A 27,294-nucleotide genomic window follows, 5' to 3' on the forward strand; every position below is an offset into this window, starting at 1 on the left:
TCGACGTAAGAGATATAGGTCTATAGTTTTGCGCATCTGCTCGACGACCCTTCTTGAAGACTGGGACTATCTGTGCTCTTTTCCAATCATTTGGAACCCTCCGTTCCTCTAGAGACTTGCGGTACACGGCTGTTAGAAGGGGGGCAAGTTCTTTCGCGTACTCTGTGTAGAATCGAATTGGTATCCCGTCAGGTCCAGTGGACTTTCCTCTATTGAGTGATTCCAGTTGCTTTTCTATTCCTTGGACACTTATTTCGATGTCAGCCATTTTTTCGTTTGTGCGAGGATTTAGAGAAGGAACTGCAGTGCGGTCTTCCTCTGTGAAACAGATTGCATTTCCTTAGGATTCTTCCAATGAATCTCAGTGTGGCATCTGCTTTACCGACGATTAATTTTATATGGTCATTCGATTTTAAATCACTCCTAATGCCTACTCCCAGATAATTTATGGAATTAACGACTTCCAGTTGCTGACCTATATTGTAGCTAAATGATAAAGGATCTTTTTTTCTATGTATTTGCAGCACATTACACTTGTCTGCATTGAGATTCAATTGCCATTTCCTGCACCGTGCGTCAATTCGTTGCAGATCCTCCTGCATATCAGTACAATTTTCCATTGCTACAACTTCTCGATATACTACAGCATCATCCGCAAAAAGTCTCAGTGAACTTCTGATGTTATCCATAAGGTCATTTATGTGTATTGTGAATAGAAACGATCCTACGAAACTCCCCTGCGGCATACCTGAAATCATTCTTACTTCGGAAGACTTCTGTCGATTGAGAATGACATGCTGCGTTCTGTTATTTAGGAACTCTTCAATCCAATCACACAATTGGTCTGATAGTCCATATGCTCTTACTTTGTTCATTAAACGACTGTGGGTAACTGTATCAGACGCCTTGCGGAAGTCAAGAAACACGGCATCTACCTGGGAACCCGTGTCTATGGCCCTCTGGGTCTCGTGGACGAAATGCAATGCTGTAGAAACGCTTGTAACCAGGGGAAAGATAGATATGGCCTCTAGGAAGATCAGACACCTTTACAGAAAAGAGAAACAACTGTATGAATATGAAGAGCTGAAATGGAGAGCCAGTACAAAAAAGAAAGGAAAGCTGAAATCTCGGAGAAATGTATAAAGGGGCTCTACAAGAGAAATGCACTTGAAGACAGAATTACAGAAAAGGAAGAGGAAGTAGATGAAGGTGAGGTGGGCGCTATGATGCTGCGAGAAGAGTTTGACACTGGACACTGGAAGAAACAAGGCCGCTGGAGTAGGCTTATTGCCATAGAACTACTGACATCTTTGGAACAGCCAGTCGTGTCAAAACTATCCTGATGTACAAGATATACAAGCCAATCGGAATACCCTCAGATTGCAAGAAGACTGTAGTAATTCCAATTCTAAAGAGGGCGGGTGCTGATAGAGCTGAACATTACCGACCTATCTGTTTAATAAGTGATGTTTACAAAAAACTGACATGAATTATTTACAGAAGAAAGCAGAAATTTGTAGAAGACGACCTCGGGGAAGATCAGTTTGGAGTCCGGAGAAATTTAGGAACACGCGAGACAATACTGTGAACTTATGTCTTAGCTTTGAAGGCAGATTGAAGAAAGCCAAACTTACGTTTATAGCATTTATAGATTGAGAGAAAGCTTTCGACCATGTTGGGTGGAATACACGCTTTGAAAGTTTGAAGGTAGCAGGAATAAAATACGGGTATGGAAAGGCCATTTATGATTTTTAAAGGAACTGGACTGCAGTTATAGGAGTCGGGCATGAAATTGAAGCAGTAATTGAGAAGCGAGCGAGGCAGGGTTGTAGCCAATCTACATTGTTATTTAATCTTTACATGTAACAAACAGGAAATGAAACCAGTAGAACTTTGAAACGAGTTAAAGTTCAGGAGGAAGAAATAAAAACTATAAGGTTTCTGTCAGAGACGGCAAAGGACTTGTAAGAGCAATTGAACGGAATGTGTAGTGCTCTGAAAAGATGTTACAAGGTGAATATCAACAAAAGTAAAGCAAGGGTAATGGAATGTTGTCCAGTTAAATGATGTAATTCTGAAGGATTTAGACTAGGAATTGAGAAACTGAAGGCAGCAGATGAGTTTTTCTATTTAAGCAGTAAAATAAGTGGTGACGACCGAAGTAGAGAGGATATAAAGCACAAAATGGCTATAGGAAGGAAAGCTATGCTGAACAAAAGGAATTTGTTAACATCGAATATACGTTTATTTAGCGTATGGGCTAGCATCACATCACACGCGAAACACTTTTTCTTCAACAAGACATGTACAGAAGTTTAAAATACAGAAAACGAAGTCATGATTATAAGTTGATTGGCACATTTTAACACTGAGACCAAATTTTCTGTATACAGATGATGCTCTGCTTTGTCATATCAACTTTTTGGGTGGTGATATGATGCATGCCAAGAAATCACTTGGACTATCCCTGGCGCCAGTGTTGTTATTAGTTTGTAACCACCTAGGGGACTCGTACAACCTAGGGTATGCTGCAAACGCGAGTAATGAGGTACTGAATCGATTTGGATAGAAAAGAGATTTATGGCATAAATTGACTAAAAGAAAGGATCGGTTGATAGGACACATTCCGAGACATGAAGGAATTGTCAGTTTTGTAATAATTTCATTTATTTATCTGTTATTTACAGTTGTCACCTTTTTCAGGATAAATTTCAGTCATCAGTTGCAAATAAATTTTATTATGCTTTACCAGTTTCGACAAATTAATTTGTCATCTTCAGAAGCTTAGTTTAGCTGATAGTCAATATCTTCTTCATAGAAGGATAATACCATTTTATGTTCAGAATTTTGTTGTTGTGTGTGACTATTTTAAACGCCGTTTAACAATTTACAATAACGCTTCGATACCTCCTATCGATTTTGAGTGTCTCTTCCAAAAACTTAAATTTAGTGTGTCAGTTTTATTCTACGCATAATTACGACGATATGATTATTATAGTTTCCTCCACCAGCTAGCGATTTTAGTTGAAACCATCAATCCAAAATTCCTTGTGTAGGGTGTAGTGTTTGGTGACCACTGACTCCTGCTACCTGTGGCGTCACCTCTGCAGGCGAACCCCACGAGTTGCCACCAGCTGCCACCTAGGTCCAGAATTGGCATTTGCAAGTGAAATACACGCTGGCGGAGTGAGCGATCACGTACGTTTCACCGTAAGTGTGTACCTTCCACCGGGAGGTGGGTCTTCTGACCAGACCTGTTAACATATAGGAGCCAGTGGTTGTTTAGCAACTGCCACCTGTTGCAGTTTCCAGTATCGCAACATCAGAGTGATTAGCAGCCGAAGTTTGTAGCGCACGCTGTTTGTGAGAGGAATACATGTCGTCGGAATATGGTCGGTCAGGGTTGAACAGGTGGTTAAGAGAAGATCATAATAACCAGATTGTGCGACAGTGAACTCGATTAAAATACAAACATTGTGTAATGTAATGTGGCATGAGAATACATTGAATTTTGGGCCACCCCTCGAATAGGGACATCGAAGTGTCGTGCTTCCTTGATATTAATCGCGGGAAAAAAGAAAAGAAAACATGCTGGCACGTATCACTCTCGTCTTACTCCTGTCATCAGTTACATTAGACAAAAACAAACACTCATCCTAGTCCCCTCCACGTAGCGAAAGTGCTAATACCTGCAAAGAAAGAAAACTCTTCCAGCTACAGCGGCTGAATTACCGCTACATTTTCCCACCTAACAAGGCCAAAAGATTTTACACGTTTAGCTTCAAGAAGTAAGTAGCTACTTGATTTAATGTTGCCGTGTGTCGAAGACGTTAGTTTTAGAAAAGTACCTGCAGCTCAGAATTGTCAACGTGTTGCGTGTAGTAATCATCACGTTTCTCGTTATACATTTGCAGGAAGTGCTAGTGTTGCTAATTAATGTAAGGTTACCTCAAGCTGCCTAATTGGTCGTGTAGTTATTTAATGTGGTATCGTTCGATATTATGACCTTCTGCATGCGATTCACGGAGTAGATAAACTGACAAAGAACCAGTAGACAGAAGTTTTCCAAGCCTTTACTGGAGTTTCGATTTGTGTCTAGAATCCGAATGAAGATTTCTGTACGCAGGGCAGATACAAAAATCTAGATTGTAGGAGCCTTAACGCAAATGCCGATTTGAACATTTTGACTTCTCGTTGCTGTTCTGAGAAATTTCTGCCGAATACTGAAATGTTTCCTTCCATTATGTTTTGACTGACTTCATCATGGATAGTTTTTTTTTTTTTTTTTTTTTTTTTTTTTTAATGAGCTAACCTAACCTTATGATGAGGGTAAAGGATAGGAAACTATTGCAGCTCTTGAAGGTACGTTCGATATCGAATAAAAGGTGGGGAAGCTCGCCGCTTAAGGTGCGTTGTCCAAGGTGCGACAGCGACAGGAAACCCCGGGACGAAAGGTGCTGCGACGGAAGCCGTGCGACTGAATGTGTTCTACCTAGTGTTGTCGCTTGATGTCTTCGCAAAGAAAACTGCAATGAGACACTCACAGAAGGCAATACTCTTTGAATTAGTCTGTCAACATCAGTGTCTTTAGATTTAAAGCATCATAAGTACAAGGGCGCTTTGTTCCAGCACCGTCACGGTTGGAAAACAGCCATTTGGTCGAAAATTCCTTTGCTTGTTTCAAAAGCTTTTCTATTCAAGGGACTCGAAATAAATAAGAGAGAGTTTGATGACAAATGCGGACAGTACAACTTCCACAATTCTGCTGACGCATTCTGTAGAGATTCGGAAGGGAAATACTGGAGACGGGAAGGTTGTCCCACTGCTAAAAATCTGAAAAAAAAAGATGATTTAACTAGTAAGCTTTTATTTTTAATAAGTCTATAATTCATGGCATTTAAATGGTATCTACAAGAAAATACGGAGAAACATAAGGGAGTCATGTCGTAGAAACAGAAATGCTTGGAACAGGACCAAATGTCTCAGTGGAACCAGAGAAATGGTTTCTGAATGTTCACTAGGTTTTCCTTGGTACAGTTCAACGCCGAAGATAATAAGTAAATTCTTTGATTTTAAGGATACAATTTTGCGTTCCATACAAAACTTTGGCTGTTAAAACGCTTGTAGGAAATTTAGGGACAGTCCTAAATTTCGTTGAATCCGCACGTGTCTCTAAAGTAACGGCATTTCAGTCAGTGTTTTACTCGATGTTATTAGACACCTTAATTACGGGTTTTCAGTTTAAATTTCGTTTCTGTAGCTCCAATAATGGAATGTTTTATCGTTTTGTAAATAGAGCTAAAAATCCTGTTTTTCTGAGTAAAGTGTTTCTTTTCTCTAATACTGCTACACCTACAGCTATGAAATTTTAACTGCTATTTTATTGCAGCAAAGAAATCGTACAAATACTGACACTGAAAAATTCGTCATTTTCTGACCAGAAAACCGCTACTCCTACACCAATGAAATTTTTACTGCCTTTTTATTGTGACATAGAAATCATACATTTTTAACTCTCATTTTGACGCCTCTCAAACAAAATTTTTCCTCTATAATTCAGTGGCAGAAACTATCAGTTTTGCTCTGCTACAACTCCCAATTGATAATAATAATAATGGCGTGTGACGAGGGCCTCCCGTCGGATAGACCGCTCGCCTGGTGCAAATCTTTCGATTTGACGCCACTTCGGCAACTTGCGCGTCGATGGGGATGAAATGATGATGATTAAGACAACACAACACCCAGTCCCTGAGTGGAGAAAATCTCCGACCCAGCCGGGAATCGAACCCGAGCCCTTAGGATTGACAGTCCGTCGCGCTGACCATTCAGCTACCGGGGGCGGACTCCCAATTGATAACAATTAGACCCATTTTGATTCCCGTTCCAGTTCAAACAAGACACGGAAAAAAACAAATGCGTGGTCATTATGCGTGTAAGTGTTGACAATCCGTAGTAATCGTGGAACTAAACTGTCCAATTTTGTCACTGAAATCACAGGAGAAAAAAATTTTCTTATTGTTTTATCCATTTTGGTTGGAGAACAAGGCAGCTCTTTTCTTAAATTACACTGCAGGAAATAGTGCAACCAACCACAAGTTTTCTTGAAATGATTTTGTTATGCCGTTACCAGTTTCAGGCTTGAGACCATCGTCAAATGGTAGCGTTAATTTCTCTTACATTATGTTATCCGGAAAAGCCGTCCTGTACCTGGCAATAGGCTCAGGCCCGAAATTAATAATCGTGTAATACACTGAAACGCCAAAGAAACTAGTACCGGCATGCATATTCAAATACAGAGATATGTGAAGAGGTAGGACACGGAACTGCGGTCGGCAACGCCTATATAAGACAAGTGTCTGGTGCAGTTGTCAGATCGGTTACTGCTATGACCATTTCACGAATATACCGTGAATATCAGGAATCCGGTAACACATGAAATCTCCGACATCGCTGCGGCCGGAAAAGAGATCCTGCACGAACGGGACCAACGACGACTGAAGAGAAGCGTTCGACGTGACAGAAGTGCAACCCTTCCACAAATTGCTGTAGGTTTCAATGCCAGGCTATCAACAAGTGTCAGCGTGCGAACCATTCAACGAAACATCATCGATGTGGGCTTTCGGAGCCAAAGGCCCACTCGTGTGCGCTTGATGATTGCACGACACAAAGCTTTAACCCTCGCCTGAGCCCGTCAACACTGACATTGGACTGTAGATAACTTGAAACATATTGAGTGGTTGGATGAGTCTCATTTCAAGTCGTATCGAGCGGATGAACGTGTACGGATATGGAGACAACCTCATGAATCCATGCACCCTGCATGTCAGCAGGGGACTGTTCAAGCTGGTGGAGACTGTAATGGCGTGGGGTGTGTGCGTTTGGAGTGATATGGGACCCATGATAGGTCTAGATACGACTCTGATGGATGACACGTACGTAAGCATCGTGTCTGATCACCTGCATCCAGTCATGTCCACTGTGTATCCCGACGAACCTGGGCAGTGTCCAGCCGGACAATGCGGTAACCCACACGTCCAGAATTGCTACATAGTGCCTCCAGGAACACTCTTCTGAGCTTAAACACTTCCGCCGGCCACTAAACTCCCTAGATATGAACATTATGGAGCATATCTGGGATGCCTTGCAACGTGCTGTTCACAAGCGATCTCCACCCTTCGTATTGTGACGGATTTATGGACAGCCTTGCAGGATTCATGGTGTCAGTTCGCTCCAGCACTACTTTAGACATTAGTCGAGTCCGTGCCAAGTCGTATTGCGGCAGTCTTGCGTGCCCGCGGTGGCCCTACACGATATTAGACAGGTGTTCCAGTTTCTTTAGCTCTTCAGTCTGAAATCATTTCCAGAAAACATGTGGCTAGTTACAGTATTTCCTACAGTGTAATTTCAAAATAATCTTGTTTAACACGTAACCCAATCAGTAAGAATTTTTTTCCCTATGTTGTATTATTATTATTGTGCTATGGTGTAACGAAGCGGCATTTAACTTTTAATAGCAGTAGAACTAGCGGTTTTAGAAAAAGAAAAAATGTAGTCGGGAAAACAAGATTTTTTTTAGCTGTGTCTACAAAACGTTAAATCTCCAAAAGTATTACAACTACAACAGTGAAATTTTAAATATAACTCTATCAACATCATGTAAAACATTGACTGAAATATTGTTTCTTAGGTGACACGTGGGGATTGAACGAAATTTAGATGTGTCCCTAAACTTTCTGCAAGCACTATACTGATACACTTGACGAACTAAAACAGGAAATATTTTTAATTATTTTTAATGGCTCTGAGCACTATGGGACTTAACATCTGATGTCATCAGTCCCCTAGAAGTTAGAACTACTTAAACCTAACTAACCTAAGGACATCACACACATCCGTGCTTCTCGGCCACAGCGGCCGGCGTGTATGTGTCTGACTAGCAGTTATTCCTCGCCAGGTGATACTGCTGTGACCTGGATAGGTTTATATCGACAGTAGGTCGGTGATTATAATGTTCTGGCTGATGAGTGTAGTTGCTTCTACACACACAGTGTGAGCCAAGTCGGTTGGACCGGTCCCGCGGCCTCACATTGTTAGATGTTAGCGTGAAGCGTGCTGAAGCAACTCAAATGTAGGTTGGTTGGTTGCTTCCTTCTTTCTGGGAAGGGGACGAAATAGCGAGGTCATCGCTCCCGTCGGATTAGGGACAGATGGGGAAGGAAAATGGCCTTGCCCTTTCAAAGGCATTTGCCTGAAGCGATTTAGGGAGATCACGGAAAACCTAAATTACGACGGTCGGACGCGGGTTTGAACCGTCGTCCTCCCAAATGAGTGTCCAGTGTGCTAACCACTGCGCCAGCTCGCTCTGTCCAAATATAGGAAAGAGGCAGCGGTTCGTACATACTTTCGGTCGTAATGCGTGACTTTTTCGTAAGTATGTGGCTTTAGACACGTCAGTTGTTCTAATTCGGCATTAGAAAAAAGGTACGTCTTAGTGAGACTACGCGCACGTCGCACCCGCCGCTGAGATGGCGCCTGCACGTTGAGTCACAGGTAGTAGGCTGGCAGCGAGGGCACTGGCGGCCTCGGCAAACAGCTGGCGGCCAGAGGGCGTCCCTCTTTATCCTGCACAGATGGACGCAAATAAGCCGGGCGGCAGCGGAGGGAGGGCCACCCCGGCCGTATCGCGTGTTGTGTATCTGAAACATTATCTGCTAATGTCCCCCACCCCTGCAGACTTCTTGCCGGCGCTTCCTGCCGCCCCCTAATGGCCCGCTACCATTACCAATAGAATAGTGGGCTGATCGTTTGTGCCGGGGATGTCGTTGCGATAATCTGCGGCGTCCAAGTGCGCATACTGCGCCGCAGAGGGGATGCCCGGCTGCCGATGTTGTCGCCAGATAGGGCCCGGTCGCCCGACCGTCCTAGTCTGTCGGTCACGGCTGCGTACTGTGCCGTCAGGGGACGCTGAAGGCAAAACTTTATGAGACAAAACGGCCAGAAGGACAACGGAGCTGCTGGGTTGGCAGAACTTCACCGGGAAACATCACACTTAAGAGTATAAAGAAAGGAATCGTCAGTCTGGATGTCATTTCGTAAATTGTACAGAAATGAAGTTGCTGTTGTTCCAAATTTGAATGTTAAATACTAGCCTGTCTGTTGTCGTTGTGTTCAGTGCGGAGGCTGTTTTGATGCTACCCTCCATGCAAACGCTTTCCTCCAGTAATATTCGTTGATGCATCATATCAACCGGTACCGTCACCCCAATGTGTATTTTATATCCTCGTAGTCCGTTACCTTATTGCCCAAACAGCAAAACTCGTTTACTCTTTGTGGTCTCTCCTTCATTTATGAAACTAAATAACTGTTAATCGGCTGTTACCGAGTTCTTTCTCTTTTTTGTTGGCCCTACAGGGTGATTCAGATGCCTGTACCGATGTCGTTTTATGTAACCAGCAATGTTGTATCTGGCCTTCAAAAATATCGCGCGAAGATTTTCATATTCTCTCGCTCGCTAAGTGCTGACTGTGTATCCTAAAAAATAAATGAACAGTGCCTTTTGTATGAAATTTAACATATTTAAATTTTGTACTGGGCTATGTTTTCGATAGGGGCCATAATTTTCTAGTTATTCAAAGAAAACTTCCAAAAGTGACCTTCAGACACAACCCCACTCCCACACTAAGCCTCCATCGGTCGGGATTTCTAACACACTACTGGCCATTAAAATTACTACACCAAGAAGAAATGCAGATAATAAACGGCTATTCATTGGAAAAATATACTATACTAGATCTGCCATGTGATTACATTTTTACGCAGTTTGGGTGCATAGATCCTGAGAAATCAGTACCCAGAACAACCACTTCTGGCCGCAATAACGGCCTTGATACGCGTGGGTATCGAGTCAAACAGAGCTTGGATGGCGTGTACAGGTACAGCTGCCCATGCAGCTTCAACACGATACCACAGTTCATCAAGAGTAGTGACTGGCGAATTGTGACGAGCCAGTTGCTCAGTCATCATTGACCATACGTTTTCAGTTGGTGAGAGATCTGGAGAATGTGCTGGCCAGGGCAGCAGTCGAGCATTTTCTGTATCCAGAAAGGCCTGTACAGGACCTGCAACATGCGGTCGTGCATTATCCTGCTGAAATGTAGGGTTTCGCAGGGATCGAATGAAGGGTAGAGCCAGGGGTCGTAACACATCTGAAATGTAACGTCCACTGTTCAAAGTGCCGTCGATGCGAACAAGAGGTGACCGAGACGTCTAACCAATGGCACCCCATACCATCAAGCCGGGTGATGACGAATACACGCTTCCAGTGTTCGTTCACCGCGATGTCGCCAAACACTGATGCGACCATCACGATGCTGTAAACAGAACCTGGATTCATCCGAAAAAATGACGTTTTGCCATTCGTGCACCCAGGTTCGTCGTTAAGTACACCATCGCAGTCGTGATGCAGCGTCGCCGGCCGCGGTGGTCTAGCGGTTCAAGGCGCTCAGTCCAGAGCCGCGCGACTGCTACGGTCGCAGGTTCGAATCCTGCCTCGGGCATGGATGTGTGTGATGTCCTTAGGTTAGTTAGGTTTAAGTAGTTCTAAGTTCTAGGGGACTGATGACCACAGATGTTAAGTCCCATAGTGCTCAGAGCCATTTGAACCATTTGAACCATGCAGCGTCAAGGGTAACTGCAGCCATGGTCTCTGAGATGATAGTCCATGCTGCTGCAAACCTCGTCGAACTGTTCGTGCAGATGGTTGTTGTCTTGCAAACGTCCCCATCTGTTGACTCAGGAATCGAGACGTGGCTGCACGATCCGTTACAGCCATGCGGATAAGATGCCTGTCATCTCGACTGCTAGTGATACGAGGCCGTTGGGATCCAGCACGGCGTTCCGTATTACCCTCCTGAACCCACCGATTCCATATTTCATTGGATCTCGACCAACGCGAGCAGCAATGTCGCGATACGATAAACCGCAATCGCGATAGGCTACAATCCGACCTTTATCAAAGTCGGAAACTTAATGGTACGCATTTCTCCTCCTTACACGAGGCATCACAACAACGTTTCACCAGGCAACGCCGGTCAACTGCTGTTTGTGTATGAGAAACCGGTTGGAAACTTTCGGTGGCTCTTTACTATTTGCTTTGTTTTACTATTACTCGCGTAACAACTAATATACGAGATAAAATATGTTGCTACGAAAAGAGCCCCGAAATACCTTTTAGTGATGCTGTGTTATGAATTTCTTTGGATCATTAATTTTCAACAAAACAAAATATATTATGTTCTTATTATTCTGGATCTGGCTTTCTATTAAAGGAACATGTTTTCGTTACTGTAACTCGCCATAAAGCTCAACATATCTTCCTTACTTTATAGTTATTGAAAAAGTTAATGAAATTACTTAGTTATTAATATTGATGTTACAGTAGGCAATGATTGTTCAACATCAAAATTTTGCAGTGGATTTTTGTTAACAGTGGAACACCAATAAGTACCAAGACTAACACGAGAACATGAGACTATTGTCATAGAAAAAGATGTTTTTACTATAAGGTTGGCCAGACCAGAACTACGCACAGCAAGATTCCTTTTATGTTATGAAGGTAAATTATCTTTTTGCACTGTTAATAATATATTATCAGCAGCCCGCGTCAACCTGTAAAACACATCGTAAAATCTGCTGCTCTGCTCTGCAATTCCGAAAGCTGAAAGAAATAATTTTAGTTCTCTATTACCTGCCCGCTTCTTTGCGGTATGATTGATTTCATTTAATGCAGATTGAATGCGCCGCGGCAGCGGCTCGTTCGTTCTAGCGCAGCTCTGCACCACGAATAATATTTAAATAACTGAAAATGTCTTAAAGGGATGGGATAAAATACCAGGCAAGCTTATTACAAATCATAATGCAAGGTTTCACTAAGTAACTCTATTCAAAACATTTAAACAAATCAGGTTCTTACACACCTTTCCAAGGCTATGTCTAATGGCGTCCCTCTCACAATCTTGACAAAAGAATGCTACGCAAGCGTACAATATAACGTCACAGGCTCTTTCTACTCACGTAACTCCAAGAAGACGACAGAGAAATTAATTTTCTATCTGTACTATTTATACTAGTCACATATTCTCATCTTTGTTTGATATTTAATAAGAATCGTCTGTGGCGGTTTCTGTACTGGCCGACACAGATATTATCTAAATAAAAAAAAACCAGTAATAATTCAATACAAGAACAAAACATGACACATAATGCTTTCTCTTTATTACATAATATGTCTTTTACTAAGAGACGTTACAAAACTTTCCTCATGTCAGCACGTTGTAGGTGTCGCCACCGGCGCCAACCTTGTGTGAATGCTCTGAAAAGTTAATCATTTGCATATGGCAGCATCTTCTTCCTGTCGGTTAAATTTGGCGTCTGTAACACGTCATCTTCGTGGTGTAGCAATTTTAATGGCCAGTAGTGTATGTTGCTCAGGCAGTTCCTCCTAGTACTGTACAAAAATTTGCGACTACACAAATTATTTTCCACATTCGACATTTGTAGTCGTCATTGACAGATCTGATTACTCCGCCGGCGTAGTCGAGCACTTACAAATTGTAAAACAGATGTTTGTGTAAAATGTACGTAACAGCTTTGTGAATTTTAACAGCATAAAGTAAACAATTACACCGTTGCATTCGTCGAACCTTCGAGCTACGAATCTACTGTCCATGTAAGGGTTAAATTTAGATCGAACTCTCAAAGTAATTTGTTTTAGTGTAACGTTTACAAAAGTCGTTTTCGACGAACAACATACTAGAAATCCTGACTGGTGAGGGATGAATGTGGGGGTAGAGGCGTGTTTGAAGGCTCCTTTGTATTTTTTTTGTTTAATAGTTCGAAAACCGTGGCCTCCAGCGGAAACGTATCCCAGTACAAAATTTAGACACATCAAATTTCCTGTTTATTTCTTCTGTAGGACTAAGCTTCCGCACAGCCAGCGAGAGAATATGAAAATCTCAAGCGTGGTGTTTGAAGGCTAGCTATAACATTGCGGGACAGCCGAATCACCGTACATATCGCATTCCTAAGTGACAATTGTGTAAAAGTCATTTTGCATTTCTGTACAATCATTCCTTCCAGGTGGTGTAATTTCACAAATTTTGAAGTATGTTATAAATATAATTATCGTTCGTTTGATTACCGAGCGAGATGGCACAGTGTTTAGCATATCGGGACTCGCATTCGTGAGGACGTTGGTTCAAATCTGCTTCCGACATCCAGATTTAAGTTTTTCGCGATTTTCCTAAATCGCTCCAGCAAATGCCAGGACGGTTCCTTGGCGGACGCATGACCAGTTTTATTCCCCATGTTTAAAAAATATCCAAGCTAATGACGTAGTTGTCGACGGGACGTTAAACTCCAGTCTTCCTTCCTTTTCTCTGTGTAATTCGCATCTTACGACTGATGATCTTGTCAAAATATCTATAAGTTAAATGTTCTGCCTACGTTAACGTAATTACAACACCTCAGTAGGAAGCGAATGGTCGAACGAATCATTCTGCCGTTCTGTCATTGAGCTTTGATTGGATCGTGTGTGTGTGTGTGTGTGTGTGTGTGTGTGTGTGTGTGTGTGTGTGTGTGTGTGTGTGTTTGAGAGAGAGGTATATTTAGCTTGCCTCTGTTGCCGAACTATAGAGTTTCAACAGCCTCTTAATGTCCCTAGCCCTCGTACTCGCAAACTTCATTGTTACTATTCCAATAATTGTCATGCTAATACTTTTTGGTACCGTGTCTATTGAATTCCAGCATGCTGCTACAAATCTCATATGGATATCGTATTTTTAACACTCTACCCAAACGTTACTTTGAATCTCACAGCACATAAATAAACTCACAGCTTTTTTGGTGCAAGGTAGAGTTAATGCAGATTAAATCGGAATAGTCATCTTCCACGCTCATAAATTTTGGCTATTGGTCTGGCTATGAAATGTGATTTCTTCGGCACGAAAGAATTGTTAATAGAGAGCGAGCGAGTATGCTGGTCCCCTAAACTTGTACGACCTGCTGGCGAACTTCTACAGGTGTGATTTTTCACATATTTCTTCGACTGGTCTGTGTTCTGACCTGTACTATTGAGCTATTGTAAATTAATTAAGTGATCTCAGAGACTCCTGAGATATTACGCCACAAAAGAAGTCAGAGGTATTCGGGCGCCGTTTTTGACTTACAATTGTTTGTGTATGTGTAGTAGTTGGGAATATACTGCATCATGAAATAACTCATTTATATTGCCCCTTTACTACGAGAAACACCAATAGCTAAATTTAGGGTATGTAGTGTATGTGGTGTATTCATGTCGCTTGGCAAGTCTTTGCAGAAACTGCGCGAGTTGCAAGAAGGTAACTCTTCCGCCGAATTTGTGTCAGCGATATCTTCCCAATTAAGACATCTGTCCTCTTTCGCTACTTTGGTAGCTTCCTTCTCCTTCTCTCACGCCTCGCCCACGAATTCAGCAATGCAAAGGATGTCTCTAACGAGTTGGCGTAGGTGTTACGACACCAGGCTCAAATTTGAAAGGAGTTGGGTCTCGCTTTTGCTACAGTTGCGATAGGTAATTAGGCGTGAATGCCAAGGAGCAGTACTCAAGCGAATGGATATTTTGTTTTAATGCACGAGTATTGTTCAATAAATAATGCACCTCAATCTTTTCTCGAAACATATTTATAGTTAAGAGTTGTTGGCGACAATATCAACATCCGCTGTACGTGTATTATTTTTCTACATAGTTTGCATCGTTTTCTGTGGCCCTACACCAGCGTTGTGGAAGAGCATGTATTTCCTGTTGGTAAAAGTTCCTATCGTGTTATCGTAGGCATGTTTTCACTGCATGGATTAGACTCTCGTTATTTTCAAAGAGTGCCTCACTAGAGAATCCTTAAGTGCTCTAAACATGTGGGAGAACAAGGCCGCCGAGTTCCGTCTGTAGCGTGGATGAAGCAGTGATGTCCAGTATAATTTGGCGATGGGTTCCCGGGTTATGAGACGGCGTGCACTGTCGTGTCGGAGCAAGTGGATTCTTGTCAGACCGAAAATGTTACCGAGCGAGATAGCGCAGTGGTTAGCACACTGGACTCGCAATCGGGAGGACGATGCATCCGGCCATCCTGATGTTGGTTTTCCGTGATTTGCCTAAATCGTTTTAGAAAAATGCCGGGACAGTTCCTTTGAAAGGGCACAGCCGACTTCCCCTAATTCAATGGGACTGATGACCTTGCTATTTGGCCCCTTCCGAAAATCAACCAACCGAACTTGTCGGGAACGGTTCATTTGCGAGAATGACGCAATTACCGTCACAAAAGACTGTCATCATGACTTTGCCAACGGATGGAACTGCCTAAAATTTCTTGTCTTTTGGTAATTGTGGTTGGTGTCACGCCCGTGACTGCCCTTTTGTTTCTGAATCAAAGTGATGTACCTAGGTTTCATCACCTGTAACGATTCGTTTCAGAAAGGCGTCTTTATCGGTCTCAAACTGCTCGAACAGTTAAGATGAAATGACTTTTCTTTTAATCTTGCGGTCTGTTTTGTGCATTCATGGAATTAATGCTGAGCACACTTCTAAATAACCGAGAACCACATTCACTGCACAGTGATCATCGACAGCCATAGAGCCAATTATCGAGATGTGACGCGCTGGTCTGCACTAAAAATGACATCCTCGCCACCACGTCGGTAGCAGTGGATGCGACAGGGCGTCTCAAAAGAGGTCGACAACGGAGCTTAGTTTCTGCTCTTCTTGACACTGTAACTCCCATTACCAATCGCTCAACAGCACTTCTATCAACTACATCATTACCAAACACTGCACATAACATTTATGGACGTTCACCACGCTTTCTTTTTACGCAACGAAGAGTACAACTGCAGCACGTTGTTTTAACGAGTGTTTAGCTTGGACGCTATTTACATGGTATGTTAGGGCTCTGCCTGTAACGTAGCAAGTAATTACGAGATGACATTCGTTGCAGTAAGGCATGCAGCCGTTTGGTATGTTGGCTACAAGACGGCTACGTATTTTTTTCCTTTGCTCACAGTGCAGCTGACGGTGCATGCCGTGAGAACTGCATAGAATAGCATTCAGTCGGTATGAAAATTCAGACCCTCTACGAATCTAAATTATCCATATTAGTTATTATTCGATTTTGTTAAAATTTGTAACACAGCCTTTTGTTATTAATGGAATGATGCTGTCAAAATTTTAGATTTTTATTTGTTATAGTTCCGGAGATAATGAAAATTACCGAGAAGTCCTGAAACTGACGCTTTAAAACCCAGTTAGGAGCAATAACAAATTGACTTTTATTATCATTTGAAGCCATTACAAAATCATCAGTGCATAAAATCAATTAATTAGAAATTTCTTTTCAAAACTGTAGTTACTTTATATTACGTAATACAAAAATCGCTCAGAATTATTATTTGCTTATAATTTTGCTATGTGAGTGCATGAGAATCAGAGAGTGGATGCAGGACATACGTTAAAACTTAATATGTCATTTTATGTAAGACCTTGTACAAACGAAAGTTATGGTGAACCACGATTCAGATGACGTATGTCGGTGAGAGCTTGCTTTTGTATAAAAGCAGCTAGAATGAAAGTTAGAGGCGGAATAAGTTTATCAATTTGGAGAATATTTTTAACTTCGCTTATTTTGATTAAACAATATATTAGAAATTCAAGTTTTAATGACATTAATTACTATCAGATTAGTGATTGGATAAGGCAAGTTTTGCCGCGAGAATGACCTGGAAGGAACATTCTTATTGGTCGTTTAGATCAACAGCTAATCAGAATTAACCTGTTCCTGCGCGAATATAGGGGAGTTGGTAGAGAGTAGAGGAGCTCGAGATAGTCGCTTGCTAACCGGCCAACGGATAACACCATATTAGATAGCTCCGTAAAAATAGTCTGTAAGATGAAGAACTAGTGAGTTCCTTTCGGTTAGAACGTATCGTGACCGAAGTGACTGGAGTTACGAACATTTTAATGAAAGTTTAGTGTTTCTGAATTAAATAATTGGAGATTTATGAGCGTTTGAACTTTCCGCGTGGCATATTTCGTGCTCTGTACGAAATACTTTGGCGAGCACTTCTTACTAAGAAGTCCACTGAAACGACCGAATGTTTAACTCACGAAGAGTGGTGGATCTGTGACTATTAGATCGTGAAAATTAGTCGGGTCGGACTTGCAAAAATACTGACTGCTTTCCGGATGGAAATGTGTTCTACAGACAGTGAATTTTGAAGGATAATGTTTACCATATTAAATAAGGACTTGATAGCCATTTCACGTGTTTCCGTATGAATAAAAAGCAGATTCAATCTCAATTTTAAGTGCTTTTTGCAAGTAGACTGCATCCTCCGAACGTTCGATTTTTTAAAATATGAACTTTAAGAAACTTGACTTTCAATTCGAATTACACGGCCTCTGTGTGGTAGGTATCAGGTAGTGGTTTCATCAACGCTGTTTTACACAGCCTAGCACGTATCTGCTACTACAGAGTAAAGGGACGTCGGAAGAAAGGAATATCGCGGTAGGTGGACTTTAGATGATTCAGAGAGAGAACGAAGACGACCGACCCCGCTCCGCCGCATGCCGTCTGTTGGAATTGTTCGAATTACATATTTACTGGAGAAACATCGCGTTTGAAGCACCGAATGCTGTCCTTTGTAACAGCGGGCGTTGAAACGAAATTTGGGACATTATTTGTTGACTTACCCTATTATGTTGAAAGTTATACATGTAAGTCGAAAATGTAAATTGCGTAGATGTGCTACTAATTAAAATCAAATGGATATGACACAGTCAAGGCAATCGAAATACACATTGGTAATGAAACTATCCTCTTATCTTGATTAGGCAGTCGTATCCGTTCATAAATCAGTCCTCCCTACATAGTCGTTTGCTTCCGCATATGTTATAGAATCCGTGACACTTGTGTTACCCTTGATGTTTTCCTTTTTGCTTTACAGGAGCGTTGATGAAGCTCTTGGCACTCGTCCTTACCCACGCAGCGTCGCCTGAGGACGGCCCTAAAGATGACGTCACAGTCCGAATACAGGATGTTATCAGGTGAGTTTCTACAAATCACGTTGGTTCACGACACAGTGCTACGAGATTCTTCAGATGTGTAGAGAAGCAGTTTCCCTTATTACATGAATCGTATACTGTACTTTCAGAATTATTCAGAAAGATAGATCAGTTCCCATGGACGAACTTTATTCCGCTTATATCCTATAGATATGGCACCGATATCAGGCAACGTTCCATTCAGTGTAGTCAGCATAACAGTCCAAACATTTTGTTACTTTTGTACATCAAACACTGGTACCTACATACAAGACACCTATGGCGAGACAAAACCTATTTTATCGTAGATATATTGAATATACGTAAGTATAGCTTATGGATCGCATGCGGCCCATCTTATTTCTCAAAGACCTGAGGAGATGAAGATGAGTGAGTGCTATCTAGGAAGATCCATAAAGGCCAGTACGTTGCGATGCTTCAGATGACAGGTGCTAGGCCCATCGCGAAGACGAACCGACGCCACCCAACCATTCTCTTACACCACTGGTAACCTTCATTTCTTCCACCACTGAAGAACTGAGGTGGAAGGTGACTCACACGAGGTATGTATGTTCAACACGGCGTCATGACGTGCTATGTAGACTAGAAGTTTTGTTCTGCAGAGAGGTCCGATGTATTGGTGAATCGGATGTAACGAATGTTAGGACAAGCACGGTGGTAATGTAGAAAACTAATAAGTACCAATGTTTCGTGTGGTCTGTCGCTATCAGTTCACCTGCCAGATTGAAACACATTGTATGTGCAGTTATTATTGTGGCATAGTTCTTGAAATATCACCTTTTGGTCAGGGGCCAAGTCGTGAAAATTAGTACTTGGCTATTTAAACAATTTAAGCACGTGTAATGGGAGAGCTGAGTCATTTAGAAATAAATAAATGGGCATTTACAAGGCCTGTGGTTTCTGCTTGTTTGCATCCGTTCGTTGTTGTTGAATAATCTGATCTCTGCGAGTGTCAAACTTCTATGTGTCGTTCATGTCGTGCCATACCTGCAGGACATCAGTGGAAAAAGACAGATATTATTCGGAGACTATTGACTTTGCACTGGAGTCACTTCACTGGTGTTACTTCATGAGCATTCCTTAAGCATGCGAGAGTAATATTCTGTTATCCAGAAATTGCAACATTGAATAGACCAGTAGCAAGTTCAAGTGTTTTGGGGGATGGTCATAATTAAATGAGCAAATTGATTGGTATGCAACATCCTAATGGCACCATGAATTTTGTGTGTATAATATACACTTACAATAATTATACTATGCAATGATTGGTTGATGTTTAGTATTTTAATTCCCAGAGCATGGAAAGCTCGTTTTTAAGTAGTGGTTAAATCTTTTGATTAGTTTAACTTCTTTCATCGAATCTCAGCAGACTTTAGACGAATCCCTAGATTTCACCAACGAAGACTCTTGCGAATCTGTTCTTGAAAGATATACCATAATGATTTTAATCATTAGATTTAGCAAAGTTTGCAACCCGTCTTTCAAATAGAGCTCGCTTTCTTCTTGTCACTCATCCTGTGCCACGAGTCTCTAGTAGGTGCAGAAGTAGGTAAAGCGTTCGTAAAACACGTACACTGAGAGCTGGGTGGTTGGTTGAGTCTGTAATTGTCCGCCGCTGTGGCCGAGCAGTTCTGGGCGCTTCAGTCCGGAACCGCGCTGCTGCTACGGTCGCAGGTTCGAATCCTGCCTCGTGTGTGGATGTGTGTGATGTCCTTAGGTTAGTTAGGTTTAAGTAGTTCTAAGTCTAGGGGACTGATGACCTCAGATGTGAAGTCCCATAGTGCTTAGAGCCATTTGAACCATTTGAGTTTGTAATTCCCTCCACAACAGTTTGGCGAAAGAGAGACAGCCAGAGAGAGAGAGAGAGAGAGAGAGAGAGAGAGAGAGAGAGAGAGAGAGAGAATATAAGCGTACCATTCACTGAGAGTTGTTTCCAGCACGTACACCAAGTATATGCTTGTTGCCAGTGCAGCGGTGTGAAACATTAGTCTTTGCTCACCGTGCGAGGGAGGTGGCGCAATGGTGAGACACTGGACTCGTATCCGGGAGGACGATAGTTCAAATGCCCGTGCGGCCATCATAATTTAGGTTTTCTGTGATATCCCTAAATTGATTAAGCTGAGTGCTGAGATGGCTATATTCCAAAGGACATGGCTATTCCCTTCCCCGTCTTTCCCGAATCCGTGCTTCAGCTCAGTTTCAGGTCACCTCGTTGTCGAAGAGAAGGAGACCCAAATATTCCATCCATCTTCTGATCCTCTGGTTTTTCACCTCGAACTGCAACTGCCGAAACCCGACAGGTGATAGTTAACTGTTATGTGTATGTTTTACAGCTGCAGTTTGCAAATCCATTTCATATTAAGCCTAGAGTGTTTCTGTGTATAAAGTAAAATGGAACTCACCTTGACTGACCACTCCAACGCTCTGATCTCAGCCCGGATTAGCAAGTTTGGAAAGAATTACAAAGGGCGATATCCCTGTCGATGCGTCAGTGACTGCATCTACCACGGGAACTCCACCCAAAACGTCTGGCATCCGTGTATCTGACAGGAAGAGTCGTGACCTCATCATAGGTGACCTCAGATGTCATGATTACTGGTTGCAGAACCAGTCAGAATGAGAATACGGACTGTATAATTTATTGCTTTGAAAGTCTGTCTGTGCTAGATTGAAAATAGTAAATAATATGCTTTTCCAAATCCTCTGGATGGTTTGATGCGGCTAGCCACGATGTTTCTCTCCTGCGCTAATCTCTTCATCTCAGTGTGGCACCTGTTCCAAAGTCCTCAATTATTTATTGTTCAAACTGTATCTCAGTCTTCATGTAAAATTTTACGCTTTATGCCTCCCTGTAGTACTGTGCAAGTTATTCCCTGATTTCTCAAAACCTATCTTTTCTTGCTGTCCCGTCATCTAGTTAGATTTTCAGCATCCTTTTGTACCACCATATCTCAAACTCTTCGATTTACATCCCCCCCCCCCCCCCTACCCACAGTCCATGATTCACTTCCAAGCAGTGCTATTGCAGTCGTATCTTTTCCGAAATTGCTCTCAAACTGAGACGTATATTTATACTAGTACAATTAATGTTGTGAGGAATGCTCACTCTACCTGTGCTAATATGCTTCTTATGTCCTCCTTGCTTTGTCCGTCATGTACTATTTTGCTTCCTAGATAAAAGAATTCCTTCACTTCGTCTACTACGTGGTTCCCAATTTCATTGAATTTGTCTCTTATCATTTTTGCTACCCCTAAATTCTTGACGCTTTTCTTTGATTTGTTTTGACTCCATATTCTATGCTTAATGAACTGTTCACTCCATGCGATGGGTCCTTTAAATTTACATAGCTTTCACAGAAGCAGATATAATTGATAATCTTTCACCCTGACTTTTAGTGGCATTTCCTAATTTGTCTCTTTGATGTACAAGGTTGAATAATAGGGGAGAAAGAGTGTACTCTGCCTTAATTAGGGCACTTCTCTTTTCTTATTCCAATCTTATGATTCCCTCTTGGTTTGTGTAGGTTTCATGTATTAACTGTCTCTTCCAATGGCGTACATCTATTATTCAGAGGATTTCAAACGTCATGCACCACGTTAAGTTGTCGAACGCTTTTTATTGGTCAGCATTCAGCAGAGCATATGGAAGTGTTTTGACTTGGAACTTAATTATTGCTTTTAAGCTTAAAGTTAGGACTGCCCCTCTGGTTGGTGGTTTCAACTTTCGTATGGGTAAACTGCCCATAATGTAACCGACTCGCAATTTTCTTTATAATTTCTTTTATATAATTCTGATCTGCAGATTGGATGCACGAACCTGTCAATCTGATTGTACGATCGACCTCGCATTTAACTGCCATTTCTACTTTTGTGTGGACCAGTTTCTTTCGACAGTCTCACGGATTATGCGTACTAACTTGAAAAATTGTTTGTTTGACCCTTCCTCCAATGATTTTCGAAATTCCGAAGGAATGTTATACCTCCCATCCGCCTAGTTCGATTGCAAGTCTTCCAAAATCTCTGTCAAAGTTTACAGTGCACAGGTTGTAAATGATTATGACAAGCAAGACTTAAGCATAATAAACACACCATCATAGGATTTGTCGACTTAAGAAAGCGTTCGACAATGTAAAATAGTGCAAGTTCTAGAAATTTTCGGGAAAATAGAGTAAGCTAGGCCTATCGAGAGAGACGGGTAGTATGCAGTGTGTACAAAAACCACGAGGGAACACAAGTGATGAAATACCAAGAATGAAGCATTCGAATTAAAAGTGGCGTAAGACAGGGATGCAGACTTTCACTTCTACTGTTCAATTTCTGTATCAAGAATCAATGGCGGAAATAAAAGAAAGGTGCGAGAGTGGAAATAAAATTCAAGGTAAAAATGGAAATGTCCTGTGACGAGGGACTCCCGTCGGGTAGACCGTACGCCTGGTGCAAGTCTCTCGATTTGACGCCACTTCGTCGACTTGCGTGTCGAAAATTCAAGGTGAAAGGCTATCAGTGATAAGATGTGCAGTTTACATTGCTGTCATCAGTGCAACTGAGGAAGAACCACGTGATACGTTAAATAGAATGAAGAGTAAACCGAGAGACGAAACTAATAAAGAGTATCAGAAATGAGATTTACGAAAACCTACCATAAAAATTGAGGCTTACGAAGTAGAAAAAATGAAGGAATTTCGATATTTAGGAAGTAAAGTAACACATATCAGACGAAGCAAGGACGACATAAGAAGCAGATTAGCACATGCAAAGAGCGCATTCCTGGCCAGAATAGTCATCTAGTGTCAGAAACTAGCCTCATTTGCAGGAAGAAATTTTTTAGAGTGCACGTATGGAACATAGCATTGTATTTTGTGAATCTTAGACGGAGCCGGCCGCTGTGACCGAGCGCTTCTAGGCGCTTCAGTTCAGAACCGCGCTGCTGCTACGGTCGCAGGTTCGAATCCTGCCTCGGGCATGGATGTGTGTGATGTCCTTAGGTTAGTTAGGTTTAAGTAGTTCTAAGTCTATGTGACTGATGACCTCAGGTTAAGTCCCATAGTGCTTAGAGCCATTTGAACCATAGACGGGGGAAAACTGGAAGAGAAGATAATCGAGGCGTTTTATATATGTGCTATAGGATGACGGTGAAAAGTAGGACGACTGATAAGAACTGAGATGGTTCTGTGCAGATTCAGCGAGGAGAGGAACGTGTGGAAAAGATTGGGAAAAAGAACGGACAAGATGGTACGGTATGCGGTAAGATGTTAGGAAATAACTACTGTAGTAGTTGAGGGAGCTGTAGAGAGCAGAACTGTAGGGGAAGCCAGAGATCGGAATACAGGGTGTTTTAAACCTTTTGGGTCAAATTGAAACAGGTGATAGTGGGTCCACAACGAATTACATTGAGGTGGGACCCAATGGCCGTAAATGTATATTATGTTAAAGACATACACAGCATATAGCGCAAACAACCACGTAGCTAATAGTAATTGTTCAAAGTGACAACCGCCAGTCTGAATGCAGGTATAGCATCGGCGCATGAAGTTCTGCCGCACTCTCTCAAAGATCTCTGATGTCTCTTGTACCAGGATACAGGCAGCTTGGAACCTAGCAAGCAGGTCTTCATCCGTTTTTACGCGCCAAAGAAACTGGTATAGGCACTCGTATTCAAATACAGAGAGAAGTTTGTAACCAGGCAGAATACAGCGCTGCGGTCGGCAATGCGTATATAAGAAAACAAGTGTCTGGCGCAGTTGTTAGATCGGTTACTGCTGCTACAATGGCAGGTTATTAAGACTTATGTGAGTTTGAACGTGGTGTTATAGTCGGCGATGGGAAACAGAGTCTCCGAGGTAGCGACGAAGTGGGGATTTTCCCGTACGGCGTACCTTGAATATCAGTAATCTGGTAAAACATCAAATGTCCGACATCGCTGCGGCCGGAGAAAGATCCTGCAAGAACGAGACCAACGACGACGGAAGAGAAGCGTTTAACGTGACAGAAGTGCAACCCTTCCACAAATTGGTGCGTACTTCAGTGCTGCGCCATCAAGTGTCAGCGAGCCAATCATTCAACGAAACATCATCGATATGGGCTTTCGGAGGCAAAGGCCCACTCGTGTACCCTTGGTGATTGCACGACATAAAGCTTTACCCCTCGCCTGAGCCCATCGACATCGACATAGGACTGTTGATGACTGGAAACATATTGAGTGGTCGGATGAGTCTCGTTTCAAGTTGTAGATGGACGTGTACGGATATGGAGACAACCTCTTGAATCCTTGCCTCCTGAATGTGAGCAGGGGATTGTTCAAGCTGGTGGAGGCTCTGTAATAATGTGGGGTGTGTGCGTTTGGAGTGCTATGGGACGCGTGATAAATCGAGATACGACTCTGACTGATCGTGTCTGATCACCTGCATCCATTCATGTCCACTATGCATTCCGACGAATTGGAGCAGTTACAGCAGGACAACGGGACACCCCACACGTCCAGAATTGCTACAGAGTGCCTACAGGAACACATTTTTGAGTTTAAACACTTCCACTGGCCACTAACTCCCTAGATATGAACATTATGGAGCATATCTGGGATGCCTTCCAACGTGTTCTTCAGAAGAGATCTCCACCGCTCGTTGTTTTTGTTGTGGTCTTCAGTCCAGAGACTGGTTTGGTGGAGCTCTCCATGCTACTCTATCCTGTTCAAGCTTCTTCATTTCCAAGTAATTTCTGCATCCGACATACTTCTGAATCTGCTTAGTGTATTCATCTCTTGGTCTCCCTCTACGGTTTTTACCCTCCACGCTGCCCTCCAATACTAGATTGGTGATCCCTTGATGCCTCGGAACATGTCGTACCAACCAATCCCTTTTTCTAGACAAGTTGTTCCACAAATTCCACTTCTTCCCAATTCTGTTCAGTACCTCCTCAATAGTTACATGATTACCCATCTAAGCTTCAACGTTATTTTATAGCTCCACATTTCGAAAGCTTCTATTCTCTTGTTGTCTAAACTATTTATCGTCTACGTTTCACATCCATATATGGCTACACTCCATACAAATACATTGAGAAAAGACTTCCTGTCACTTAAATCTGTACTCGATGTTAACAAATTTCTCTTTTCATAAACGCTTACCTAGCCATTGGCAGTCTGCATTTTATATCCTCCCAACTTCGACCATCATCAGTTACTTTGCTCCCCAAATAGTAAAACTCCTTTACTACTTTAAGTGTCTCATTTCCTAATCTAATTCCCTCAGTATCACCTGATTTAGTTAGACTACATTCAGTTATCCTCGTTTTGCTGTTGTTGATATTAATCTTATAGCCTCATTTCAAGACACTGTCCATTCCATTCAACTGCTCTTCCGGGTCCTTTGCTGTCTCTGACAGAATTACAATGTCATCAGCGAAGCTCAAAGTTTTTATTTCTTCTCCATGGATTTTAATTCCTACTCCAAATTTTTCTTATGTTTCCTTTACTGCTTGCTCTATGTATAGATTGAATAACATCGGGGATAGGCTACAACGCTGTCTCACTCCTTTCCCAACCACTGCTTCCCTTTCATGCCCCTCGACTCTTATAACTGCCATCTGGTTTCTGTACAAATTGTAAATAGCCCTTCACTTCCTGTATTTGACCCCTGCCACCTTCAGAATTTGAAAGAGAGTATTCCGCCCAACATTGTCAAAAGGTTTCTTTAAGTCTACAAATGCTAGAAACGTTTGTTTGCCTTTTCTAAATCTATCTTCTAAGGTAAGTCGTAGGGTCAGTATTGCCTCACGTGTTCCAACATTTCTACGGTATCCAAACTGAGCTTCCCCAAGGGCTGCTTCTACCAGTTTTTCCATTCGTCTGTAATGAATTCGTGTCAGTATTTTGCAGCCGTGACTTATTAAACTGATAGTTCGGTAATTTTCACACCTTTCAACAGCTGCTTTCTTTAGTACTGGAATTATTATAGTCTTCTTCAAGTCTGAGGGTGTTTCGCCTGTCTCATACATCTTGCTCACCAGAAGGTAGCGTTTTATCTGGGCTGGCTCTCCTAAGGCTATCAGTAGTTCTAAAGGAATGTTATCCACTCCTGGGGCCTTGTTTTGGCTTAGATCTTTCAGTGCTCTCTCAAATTCTTCACGCAGTATCATGTCTCCCATTTCATCTTCACCTACGTCCTCTTCCATTTCCATAATATTGCCCTTAAGTACATCCCCCTTGTATAGACCCTCTATATACTCCTTCCACCTTTCTGCTTTCCCTTCTTTGCTTAGAACTGGTTTTCCATATACAGGTGCTTCTATTTTCTCCAAAGGTCTCTTTAATTTTCCTGTAGGCAGGATCTATCTTACCCCTAGTGATACATGCCTCTAAATCATTACATTTGTCCTCTAGCCATCCCTGCTTAGCCATTTTGCACCTCTTGTCGATCTCATTTTTGAGTCGTTTGTATTCGTTTTTACCTGCATTTACTGGATTTTTATATTTTCTCCTTTCATCAGTTAAATTCAATATCTGTTCTATTACCCAAGGATTTCTACTAGCCCTCGTCTCTTTACCTACTTGATCCCCTGCTGCCTTCACTATTTCATCTCTCAAATCTACACACTCTTCTTCTACTGTATTTATTTCCCCTGTTCTTGTCAGTCGTTCCCAAATGCTCTCTCTGAAACTGTCTACAATCTCCGGTTCTTTCAGTTTATCCAGGCCCGATCTCCTTATATTCCCACCTTTTTTGCAGTTTCTTCAGTTTTAATCTACATTTTATAACCAATAGATTGTGGTCAGAATCCACATCTGCCAATGGAAATGTCTTAAAATTTAAAACCTTGTTCCTAAATATCAGTCTTACCATTATATAATATATCTAAACCCTTCCAATGTGTCCAGGCCTCTTCCACGTATACAGCCTTCTTTCATTATTTTTAAACCAAGTGTTCGCTATGATTAAGTTATGCTCTGTGCAGAATTCTACCAGGTGGCTTCCTCTTTCATTCCTTAGCCGCATTCCACATTCACCTACTACTTTTCCTTCTCTTCCTTTTCCTACTATGGAATTCCAGTCCCCCAGACTATTAAATTTTCGTCTCCCTTCACTGTCTGAATAATTTCTTTTATCTCATCATACATTTCCTCAATCTGTTCGTCGTCCGCGGTACTGGTT

General features: G+C 42.0%; 1 protein-coding gene across 3 annotated transcripts in view; it reads left to right on the top strand.

The window, feature by feature from the left end:
- Nucleotides 1-27,294, top strand: part of LOC126483888 (S phase cyclin A-associated protein in the endoplasmic reticulum) — a 607,888-nt gene that overhangs the window by 254,666 nt on the left and 325,928 nt on the right. For all 3 annotated transcript variants that reach the window (XM_050107144.1, XM_050107145.1, XM_050107146.1), the window contains one exon: nt 18,031-18,130. In XM_050107144.1, coding sequence (XP_049963101.1) covers nt 18,031-18,130 — 100 coding nt within the window. The remainder of the gene's footprint in view (nt 1-18,030; nt 18,131-27,294) is intronic.

The sequence above is a fragment of the Schistocerca serialis genome, chromosome 6, assembly GCF_023864345.2.
Source record: "Schistocerca serialis cubense isolate TAMUIC-IGC-003099 chromosome 6, iqSchSeri2.2, whole genome shotgun sequence".
Taxonomy (NCBI): domain Eukaryota; kingdom Metazoa; phylum Arthropoda; class Insecta; order Orthoptera; family Acrididae; genus Schistocerca; species Schistocerca serialis.